The sequence below is a fragment of the Gasterosteus aculeatus genome, chromosome Y, assembly GCF_964276395.1.
Source record: "Gasterosteus aculeatus chromosome Y, fGasAcu3.hap1.1, whole genome shotgun sequence".
NCBI lineage: Eukaryota > Metazoa > Chordata > Actinopteri > Perciformes > Gasterosteidae > Gasterosteus > Gasterosteus aculeatus.
This window is the reverse complement of record NC_135709.1, coordinates 17,667,761-17,679,202: the sequence shown is the minus strand read 5'-3', so window position 1 is coordinate 17,679,202 and position 11,442 is coordinate 17,667,761. Positions and strand designations below refer to the sequence as shown.

The 11,442-nt window shown below is 42.6% G+C and overlaps 2 protein-coding genes across 3 annotated transcripts; one reads left to right on the top strand and one right to left on the bottom strand.

Annotated features, from left to right (window-relative positions):
* The first annotated feature begins 1,060 nt into the window (after positions 1–1,060).
* LOC120812733 (kelch domain-containing protein 10-like) lies at positions 1,061–5,944 on the top strand. Of its 2 annotated transcripts, XM_040168901.2 has the most exons (10): positions 1,061–1,335; positions 1,882–1,974; positions 2,195–2,416; positions 2,715–2,869; positions 2,992–3,140; positions 3,409–3,493; positions 3,577–3,643; positions 3,732–3,779; positions 3,866–4,005; positions 4,227–5,944. In XM_040168901.2, exons 1-10 carry the CDS (start codon positions 1,251–1,253, stop codon positions 4,434–4,436), a joined length of 1,254 nt encoding a protein of 417 aa, XP_040024835.1. In that variant the 5' UTR covers positions 1,061–1,250; the 3' UTR covers positions 4,437–5,944. The 2 variants fall into 2 exon arrangements, with proteins under 2 accessions (XP_040024835.1, XP_040024836.1); XM_040168902.2 differs by lacking the exon at positions 1,882–1,974 and having other exon boundaries at positions 1,070–1,335.
* Positions 5,933–11,274, bottom strand: LOC120812734 (uncharacterized). Its single transcript, XM_078097649.1, has 8 exons — positions 11,130–11,274; positions 9,300–9,424; positions 9,174–9,205; positions 7,356–7,452; positions 7,176–7,270; positions 7,025–7,103; positions 6,823–6,931; positions 5,933–6,553 (listed from the first exon to the last, which is right to left on the bottom strand). The coding sequence occupies exons 1-8, from the start codon at positions 11,167–11,169 to the stop codon at positions 6,480–6,482; spliced, it is 651 nt and encodes a 216-aa protein (XP_077953775.1). The 5' UTR covers positions 11,170–11,274; the 3' UTR covers positions 5,933–6,479.
* Between the last annotated feature and the right edge of the window lie 168 nt (positions 11,275–11,442).

Sequence of the window (11,442 nt, the reverse complement as noted above, 5' to 3'; positions counted from 1 at the left end):
AAACCTAACTAACGTCAGTTTATGTGTTGGATACTTTATGGTTGACATGTTTATCACTCGTTCTAGAGTAAAGAATATACAGCCTAATTATATTTAGATTACATTTTAACAATAATGATGATAAAGTGTGCCAGAACATCTGGTTAAGATTTTTACGACAATTAGAAATCTTGTGAGGGACGATCGACATGAACCTCTAATTGATTGATTGGTGCATTGTGAACACACAGGCTAAAAGTTCAAAACAAAAAAACTTTTTGTAACCACTACAAGGTCCGCTCTGCTGTTAGTGTGAACTGTAGGGAAATAACATCAAAAAGACAAAAAAAAGTGTGTGTGATCTTTTCATGATCACTGGTCACTGATAGGACTCTCTTTTAAGATTCTTAATTAGGCGCTGCTTATTTTCACACAGTCCATATGGGAAAGGCCCAAGCAGCTTCTCGTGGGATGGATCTGTTTGGCTTCTTCAGCCTTCACCTGTGAGCTTCAAATCCAGATTATCACATGAGAGCGAAGCGGACCCAGAAGATCTGGGGGAAAGGTTGACTGTTGTTTCAGTTGAGCAAGAGGTGACCCTCCCACCATGTGTTTCACTGGGAGTAACAAAAAATGTTATTGTTTATCTTTACTTTGATAAGGTTGTGATTTGTGTGTTTTGCAGTATATTATTTAATATACGTATATTAAATGTTTGAAGATGTACATCTTCAAACATTTTGTTTGTTTGTGAATTTATATCTTGACATAATGCTACAGTCCTCAAGTAACAGTAAAATACGTTCCTGTGACATTCATGATCTCAATAGTAAAATTTAACAATACTAGATGATGTAATACAAATGTATGTAATAAAAATGTGGAAATTTTACAACATCAAAAATGTTAAGCTAGATTTCTTATTCTGATTATCTGGTACTTCTGTCAGACCCTTGTCTGCTTTCGGCTATTCTTGAAATGCGATTTTATACATTGCACTTCAATATTCTGAGACGCTTCCGCTTTGCGAAACATAAACATCACCGTGGGGCTCTTGAACGCGACACGAGGAGGTCTCCGCTCCTCTGATTGGTCGGTTGAGGGACAGCTGGCTGTGACGCTGCGGGGCAGCAGCAGCAGCAGCAGATGTGCCCCGCTGGCTATTGTTATTTTATTTGTTTGTTCTGGTGTGATCGCTGCAGCTCGCGAAGCGGGTTCCGGGTCCAGGTCTGGGTGTGGATGTGAGCCCCCCCCTCGACATCTCCGTCGAGATGTCGTCGCCCGAACGCGAAGGAAACATCAATCAGCTCAATAGGTTTGAGAAACTGTCGTGGAGACCCCTCAGCCGCGACTCCCGTGAGTAAACTCAACGCACCGCTCCCCGGAGCACGCGACCTGCACAAAGCTACCTGAGAAACACCACTAGTGGTTTATTCCTTCTCCGTGTCAGCGAGTCAGCTGCGGTCAGGGCTAGCTAGCTAACGAGGCTACGGAAGCTAGCAGAAAGTACCAGTCAGGGAACGAGCAGGTCTCTTAGAAAAGGTGGAGAGGAGGAAGAGGCAGCGAGCACTAGCTTCATGCCGGGGACACATTAAGCTTTATTTCTCCGGGACCATTTAGTAATTATTGGAAAATAATTGTGTGCAGTCAAGCAGCCTTCTTTTCTCCGTGTGAACTCCACAAATGTGTGCCGATCGCTGGCCTAACAAATCAACAATACGTTGAATGTGAATGTTTTAATTGGAGACATAAACCGTCACCATGGACACCCAGACGGCCATGAGAGACACTATTAACGGTACCGACTAGTTCTGATGATAAACCCCGGAAGTGCAGGTGCAATAACTTTGTCTCTGCACGTGTCTCTTTCCGGTCACGTGTGTGATGACTGATTTGACACAGGCTCCAAGAAGCGGGCACGGTGGCTTCAGGCTCGGCGCATCTTCTCCCCTTCCTGCCCTAACCTGCGGATCCCCAACAGGTTTCTAAGAGAAGGTGCTGAGACTATGACCTCAATATCTGAAGGCCGAAGATAAACTGTGTCTGTGTGACTGAGTGATCCCGGCCATGTTTCATACTTGTTGTCCTTCCCTTTTACTTTAAAGTAATTTGGTGTTAACTTGTCTGACATTGATGCTTCGCGATGTCCCATGCTTACATCATCCCACTGACTCTCCCATTCGGTCTGTCTCCAACCTGCTCGTCTCCCCCACAGGACATAGCGTTCCCCCGGCCCGGAGCGGACACCGCTGCGTCGCGGACAGCACCAACCTGTATGTGTTTGGAGGCTACAACCCAGATTTTGAGGAGGCGGGCGGGTCAGAGAATGAGGACTACCCTCTTTTCAGGGAGCTTTGGCGATTTCATTTTGTCACGGCCACCTGGCAACAAGTCCAGACGGAGGGTTACATGCCCACAGAGCTGGCCTTGATGTCAGGTAAGGATTGGAGAATTAATCTCCTGCACAAAACCACATGTTGTCCTTTTATGTGCATGCTGGTTAAACATGGGAAACAAGCAATACACCAATTCATCAAAACACTGCATCCTTGGTGTCAGTAGTGGTCAAAAGTCTCAGTCGACCTTTAATACCGTATTTTGTAAGCTGCAATTTAAAGCTTCAGGAAGTGAAATGTTCCACTATATAGATTTTAACCCACCTTGTACGGGTTCTAAGCAAGCTGTCAAACTGTAATATAGAAATGCCTGTTTTTTATGTTATCTCTCCATCTCAGCTGTTTTCCATGGCAACAACCTGCTGGTATTTGGCGGCACTGGGATTCCATTCGGTGAAAACAACGGCAATGACGTCCATGTTTGTAATGTTCAGTACAAAAGATGGAACCTGCTCAACTGCAGGGGGAAGAAACCCAACAAGGTCTACGGACAGGTGACGGTCTTTGTCTCTGTGCAGCTGCTTATTCTCTGTCTTCTTACATTTTAAAGTATTCGGCAGGAATTCGTAGCTCTGTATTCCGCAGAACAACATCTACAAGCGTTCTCCCATTGCAGGCCATGGTCATCATCAATGGCTGCCTCTACGTGTTTGGTGGGACAACAGGCTACCTTTACAGTACTGACCTGCACAGGCTGGACCTGACCACCCAAGAGTGGACCCAGCTCAAACCCAACAATGCACCATCAGATCTACCGGAGGAGAGGTGAGACGACAAGCAGTATGCAAATATAGGCACTTGGAGTATTGACTGTATATTTTTTTCAGGCTTTTGCCCTTATTCTGTTTTCAGAGAGAGAGAGAGAGAGAGAGAGAGAGAGAGATTGATTTTTACTGGGAGGGCAAAAAGTATTTAATGCGCCTGAAAGGAAAAGGAGTTAACCATGTTCGGAAAAATCTAGGAAGTTATTTAATTGGTTAAAGCTTCACGCTGTACTTTGAAATGGACTAAGAATGAGTGCACAACTTTACAGGTACAGACACGAACTAGCTCATGATGGACAGAGAATATACATTTTAGGAGGTGGGACTTCCTTGATGTCATATTCACTGGACAAGGTGAGAGAAGCAGGAAGATAGTTTGATAATAGTGTGCTGCCATTTACTACTTTTTACTTAATTATACCATTCGTCTTCAACAGATTCATGCATATAACTTGGAGACAAATTACTGGGAGGAAATGGTCACCCAACCCCACGGAAGAATAGGTTTGTGATCCACTTTCTGTCCTTTTTTCTTTTTCTTTTTTTTTCTCGTGGACTATACATTGAATTTACTTTGTCATTATCATGACAGGATTTCCTGCTGCTCGCCGTTGTCACAGCTGTGTGCAGGTCAAAGATGGTAAGGACTATTTAACGCAGCATCTTCTGGACACAACTTTCTGAAGTGCTTTTACCTTGACTGTCTTGCTCTCTTTCCACCTCCAGAGGTGTTTATATGTGGGGGTTATAACGGAGAGCTGATCCTCTCCGACCTGTGGAAAATCAACCTGCAGACATTTCAGTGGACCAAGCTGCTTGCAGCGATGCCTGAACCGGCCTATTTTCACTGTGCTGCAGTCACTCCGGTTAGTAAATTGTTTACATCTGATGTGGTCAGCAGATTTCTCTTCTGCACTGGGTGAGATAGAAATCTACATAATTTTTTTTTAAACCTATTCAGTCCAGGTTTGATAACTGAAAAACCAAAGGTTTTCTACTGGTTAAACTGGAAATAGAGAATATTTGGGGGTGCAAAATAGTCTCTCAGGTAGTTGTTTCAGTTCTAATCTCTGTTTGTATCCTCTAGGCGGGCTGCATGTATGTGCACGGTGGTGTCGTCAACATGTATGGGAACAGAAGGTCCGGCTCCTTGTACAAAGTGTGGTTGGTGGTGCCCAACCTGCTGGAGCTGACCTGGGAGAAACTGCTGAAGACGTTCCCTCACTTAGCTCAGCTGTCCACGCTTCAGCTGCTCAGCATGGGACTGACACAGACGTTAATCCAGCGGCTGAAATGAACACCGCACAGAGACAGGAGGAAGTAGTCTGTCATGAAATGGCACTGATTAAAAAAGAATCCCTCACGATTTATTTACCATACACCTCTGTCGTGTGAGCAGGGAGGCAAAATAAATGTTGTGTCAAACCTTGCGGTTATTAACCTAAATTTCCATGTAGTTGATTAGACATCAACCAGCTCATCTGAAAAGAGCCACACAGCTGGTAAACCGATGTTATAACAGTGGTATCCAAAACTGTAACTAGGTCAATTATTTAAAGCGCTGTGTTTTGGCTTTAAGGGCTTTCTGATAGAATGCCGATATTGAACTGTGATCATAAATGTACAGTACAAATTTTAAATGTTCACCCTCGTCATGTTGGGCCTCGTGCGCAGATAACTCAGCAGTCTAACACATCTGTATATGGCATCACTGTGAATCTTCAAGTACCTCTTTGGTTATTATTCCACATTAAGGAAACGTCACAAGCTAATCCACCCACCAGTATCTCCTGTGATTCTCAGGCCTTTTTATTTCTACGTTTTGGGCTTTCTGAATTTCCTAAATGTCAAGGGGTTTTCAGTCCTTTCAAAAAAAGAATTTGATTGTGATTCACCTCATGAGCCGTTGTTACTGAACCTTTCTGCTCATGAGTAGTAAGGCGTTCAAATAACATTTACAATAACTTACATTTGTTACTTATTACTCATTGTGGTGCTGTTTTATTTTATTGCAATTGTAGCAAAAATTAGCTCCTTGTTTTTTTTCACATTCCATTTTTTAGTTCAGTTCATGCCGTAACTCCATTTTAACCATTTGTAATGTAACGTAAGGAAAGGACTTCGCCGTGTGCTGTGGTACTACTACTAAAATAAGTGGCACAGGATTGTTTTATCTAGTAACAAGGTAGAGTTGAGGCGTACTCAGGATGTGAAATACTGTGATCAGACTCGGTCTGAAGAGCTCCACAAACATTCACCATGGCAACCACAGTCCTTCTTGTGAAAGCAGATCTGCGCATACAGAGATCACATCGATGAAACCTTTTGCGGTTAAATACTGGTAACTTCGCAGCTGCTCGTATCCTGTCCCACCGTTGCCTGATTTTGCTCCTATTGTGTCCTCTGTTGTTTAAATGTCAACGTTTATCTCACACCATCACTGTAACTGTTGGTATAATACTAAGCTAACTCTTCTAAGTATCATAAAGCCCCTTTTCATAAGGAAACTCAAACTGAATTACTTTTACGCTTGACATGTTATTGCCTTATTTATCTTATGAAGCAGCTTCCTTACATGCTCAGACTTGATAAATGTACGGCCTCACTTAAGATTGAGGCGTTTGCATCATCCGGATGTTAATGAAAGTTCAACTGTCTCTTGCATGAAAGTTTGCTGTACATGCCACTTTACATGATCTCTCGGGAGAAAAGCTCAGAAGCAATTATGGCTGTAATGTACATTATTTTGTAATTCCTGTCTGTAGTATGTACAACAATAAAAACACAGGCAGCCAATTTTTCAAATTGTTGTATTATCAGGTTCTTTTTCTTGCTTAGCACAGCCAGCCGTGCCACATTTTCCATAGTGTCAGTGTTTTATCTAAAATAGTATCACTATTATCACAGACATTTAACATGTTTAAGTTCAAACGCATACAAAATATATTATAGCATTACCCTAAACAAAATATCAGTGCAGATACTTAACATTATATTATTAAACCGCATTGTAAAACTACTTTTTTACAAAGATCACAAGAAGTTGTGAGTCTGAGGACACACAGTTCTTAAGTATTTTAACTTGCAAACTACATTTGACAGTGGTTAAATATTCATACAACAGCTACCTGAGATTAAAACCAAATGTGTAAACTGTATAATTTAGAAACCGGCATGAAGAATGAAATACCCGTATAAAGCCAGGATTCACACACAATCATGTAGCCATGATGTCATGAAATAGTTATATTAATAGTGAAGTGATGTTAAATTTGCTTTTCAGACTCCTTCGAGCTTAATCAAACGTGTGAATTTGGTTGAAAAAGATTTGGTGGCCCGGTCAGCAGCCCGGTGGAGATGGAGCAAAGAAATACAGAGCCAGCAGAATGAGGAATACGACCACCAGAGCTGTGCCTGTGTGGGGGAGGCAACACGTACACCGACATGTAGAAGATTACATTTCATCAAACCAACATCCTACATTTTCTGGAAGCGATTGTTAAACAAAACAGACCATGCAATAAATATGTGGCGACATTTTTTGTTTGATATTTTGAAATCACCAAGGACTGTTGTGGCATGAACTCTTGCAGAATAACTTGAGAATCATTGACAGCTCAGCAAAGCTATCTGGATAAATGGCTAAACCGGCCTCTTGGACGAGAGCAAAACAGAAAACTTACCCTGGAAATAATCCGACTTGCCGTCCATGAAGATGTAGTTTACAAGAATCACACTGAAGATACTCGCCCACAGGTGTATGTCACTCAACAATAGCACAAATCCCACGTCCTGTTAGGACGGATATGATTACAGAGACTATAGAACAGAAAACAGTGGGTATTTCTGAGAAGGAATCAATGATCAAACTGAAGGGTGTCTTACATAGCAGGCATTAAATAATACGAGGATTGGAATCTGCAGCATGCAGACCTGAACAGCAATGCAGCTTCCCACCTCCAAGCTGAGAAAAGACAGATCATTAAAAATGTCCCTTCTTTTAAATGAGTGCCTCCCTTGTCTTACAGGATTTTACCTGAGACTGATATTGTTTTGGAGGGCAAACTGAATCCCATTCACAATCTCTGGGATCTCAGGAACCATTGCAAGAAATGTCACGCCAATGAAATACTGGAGAAAGAGAGTGAAGGTTAGGACCGTCGGAGGACAACAACCACAACAACACGGAGTCGCTCAGAGGCGTCGACCTCCTGACCTGAGAGACGTTGGGCTGGTTCAGAATTGGCTGGATGTGCTCGGTGGCGAGATCCGCACAAGCAGACGTGAGCAAAGTGGCCATGATGAGCAGAGACCTCCACCGGGACACACACACACACACACACACACACACACACACACACACACACACACACACACACACACACACACACACACACACACACACACACAGAGGTTGTATTGGCCTTGGTAATCAATTCATTGTGTTGTAGTGGAATAATGCATGATACAAGGTTGTGTTGGCCATTACGGATAGCTTGGATGTTTTGAAGTCGGGTTGGATGAGGTATTTATCCAAAGTTAGTAGATCCGTAAATCACTGCAGAGGGTGGTGAAAACTGCCCAACACATCACCGGTTCCTCACTCCCCACCATCGAGGCCGTCCAGAGCAAGATATGTCTGGAGGGCGCAGCTCTCACCCCAGCCACAGACTGTTTGCCCTCCTCACCCCTGGGAGGCGCTACAGGGTGCTCCGTTCCCGGACCAGTAGGTTCAGGAACAGCTTCATCCCTGCGGCTGTCACTCTACTGAACTCTGCCCCCCCTGAACTCTGAACTCTGCCCCCCACCCCCACACATCTCCCTCAGTGACTGTACTTCCCCCTCCACCCTGGCTTGACTGCCACACACCCTCCTCCTGCCAACATTTGCACTGTTATTACATATCCATTTCTTACTGTTCATATTGCATATCCATTTCTTACTGTTCATATTGCACAACTATTTCTTACTGTACATATCTATTTATTCACTTATTACACTTTACATATGCACATACTCTGCACTTTTTGCACTTCTGGTTGGATGTTAAACTGCATTTTGTTGCCTCAGTACTTGTACCCTGTGCAATGACAATAAAGTTGAATCTAATCTAATCTAATCTAATCTAATCAGCGTTTCACTAGTTTGGAGAAAAGTACCAGATGAGCACAGAGGCAAGATGATGTCCTGCAGCAGAAAGATATATTTTTTGCAACCTAAAAAAGTAATTATTTAACAGTGATGTTGGCTTTCAGTACACAAAACACTCCTGGTCTGCTGCTGCCTCACTCAGTTAGTGTTACTGTGTGACTTGAATCTAAACTAATCCTTTATAACACAAAATCCACATGAATACAAAAACAGATGAAGCGGTAACCACAAACTCACGTTTTATACGACATAAAATGACTGGTTTTGTCTATAGCACTTATTTTGAGTTTTTCTCTATTTTGCTTCTGTCCTCGTCCACAGCAGCACAGTATTTAGCTTCAGTGCTGGAAAATCTGGTTGTTTCTCCAAACGGAGGGTTGCTCAAGCACCCTCATAAGACAACCCCACTTCAAACCAACCAAACAATCCTTTCAGCTGTGATTCATGAGAGCGAGGCGCCTACCCTGTCCCTCTCCAAAATGGATGCCATAAATGTGGGAGTGCGTCTTCAACGTGAATATCAGACCAATGATGTAGGGCAAGAGGGGGCACACTGTGTACACCAGGGCCCTGGCAACAGCATCACACACATACACAACACACGACAGGGAAACAAAGTAAATAGTTCAAAAGATTATACGATGGCTCATTCTACTTTTAGATGGATTTATCTCCTTCCAGACGGTCCAATTTTTGAATTTATTACACGAGAATGACAACGTTTAGAAGAGAGGCGTTGCAAAGTTCATCATCTCTGGAGACAGTTTTAGAGTCTTCAATTTGAATAATAACAAATTTACATCAACTTCTTGAAAAAAAGAGCCTCTTCATTAGTCAGCAATATATATGTGTACATAAATATATAATAAATAAAAAACCTTACTCAACGTGGTTGTGGAACAATGTACCATTGCTCTGTTGGGAGAAAATAAATCATGTTATGTATTACACAGTGTAAGTAATTCACACATGGTTTGTTATAAAGTGCTCGTTACAACGGGATGCTGACCAGATCGTAGTGGCAGTTGCGGCAGACGAACTGACTGCTGTTTGTGCCGTTTGTTCCGGGCGAGTTGGTGCAAGCGTCACACACCAGATTTCCATAAGCTTTGGAGAACGTGGGTGCAAACACACCTGCCGTTGACCATCAGGGGGGGTTAGTCAGTGCAAAAGGGTTTGGTGAAACTTATTACATTCTGACTGATTGTTATTTTAGCCGTTATCAACTGTGTATCAGTTAATTATCAGTAAGAATTACTTGACCAAGAGCAGAAAAAGTACACATTTATTTACAAAATCTTGAACAATTAGTGTTTTACAGCCACTAGTTAACCAGTTTTTAGCCAAGAATTTAACATCCGCTGGAGAAATATGTGACTCAATTATGTTGAATCTGTAACAACGTATTTTAGCTAAAAGCTGGTGAAAGTGTTGAGATGAAAACACATACAGACACGAGGGAAAAAGCAGAAGTGGCTGTAAGATTTGTTGCCTGCAGGTGGAGCAAGTCTCCAAATTGAAGCAGCCACCACTTTCTTTTGCCGCTGATTGTCGTGTGTGCAGCAGAGACCAAACAACTCCAACAACAACAGTCAACATTGATCACATACTTGCCTCCTGCGGAGATGAAAAGCAACGCAGAGCTCACTCCTGTGGAGCAACTGTTGAATCTTTTAAGGCAAACGTAAAAGGCCCCATTCATGCTGCACATGCAGTCTTTGTGTATTTGAATGTGACTTCTGTCTCCATTGTGATGTAACAGATTGCTGAACTTGTACTGTGTTTTAAGGGTGTGAACTGTCTTGGGGAGATATTTTTATTTTTCATGATTGGGGAAGAAAATATACCAAAAACTGCCTCAGGCAGCCTGACAACAGTTGGATTTGTTCTGAAGGAAAACCAGAGGCATGACACCAATAAAGTAAGGGGTAAAAAAACGCCCTTCGATTGATTCAATCTTACTAGACAGAACCATGATGAATGAATAAGTGCCAAAAAACCGCTGGCTTGATGAGACGAGAAAGGACAATAACCTTTACTTCTCCTTTTAGACTGGTGAACAGCACCTTCACACACTTTTGGGTCTAGTTTCATTTCCTCTTTCTGTTTTTCTTTTTTTTTTCTTGAAGGCCTAACATAGTAAAATAGAAAAGTAGTGTAGTGATTGTGTTAACAATAATTAATGCATGTTTAGAAAGAGGTTGTTTTCAACCTTTGTACGTTTTGACTCATAGTTTTGTCCATCAGTGTGAAGAAGACGTGAAGGTTCAGAGTGAAAGAAAATAGCGAAAAGTTGAGGCAGCTATTGACTTATGGGGTATTATAGCATCGACCATGAAAGACCCGATGTATTTTCTTTCGTTGAGTGTAACCTAAATAAAGCGAAGCAAAAGAAAGAAAATGTGTAACGTATTATAATTAGCGCTGTATTTGTATGTATGACATTTCGAGATAAAAACAGAGGCCATATTGGCGCGCGCATGCGCGCGTCCTCGCGCCGTGTAATCGATGCGACGTCACCGACACGAAACCGAAATGACGTCAGGCCGAACAAGCACAACGGCCCCCCTTGTCATTTTTAAACTGGAGAACGCACACAGCGGTGTTTTAGGACACGTTCGGCTTGTTACGAATAAAGTTTTTAGGCTTGTATTTGATATTTGCGCTCGATAATAATAACAGCAGCAGGTGTGTTAGAACCCTAATTTATAGATTGTTCACTTATTACATTATCAACAAGATAACAATTCATCTGCAACTTATGGTATTTCTGGAGTAACATTTCCAGGTATATTACACAGTATCATGTTTTAAGCAGCAGTAAGCCTCGGCCGCTCACCGTGTAGCTGCTCGGCGGGCCTCCTTCTGCGGCTGCTCATGTCTGGGCTGTGTGCGGAGAAGCAAGACGTCTCCTCACCGTCAAGTCTAATGACGCTCGGCTCTCATTGCAGTCAAAGCTTCGCTTTTCACGGCGTACACGCGACGGGGACGCACTCGTTCAGGATCGGACCGCGTGGAATTGTGGGAAATGTAGGCCGCGATGGTTTGACTCCTTACACAAGGATCATGAACCAGTGTTGTCTCTGTTTTTATCCCGGAATTCCAATGTCAAACGTGCGCATTTTAATTATATGGTGCTGTAAAAAGAAGAG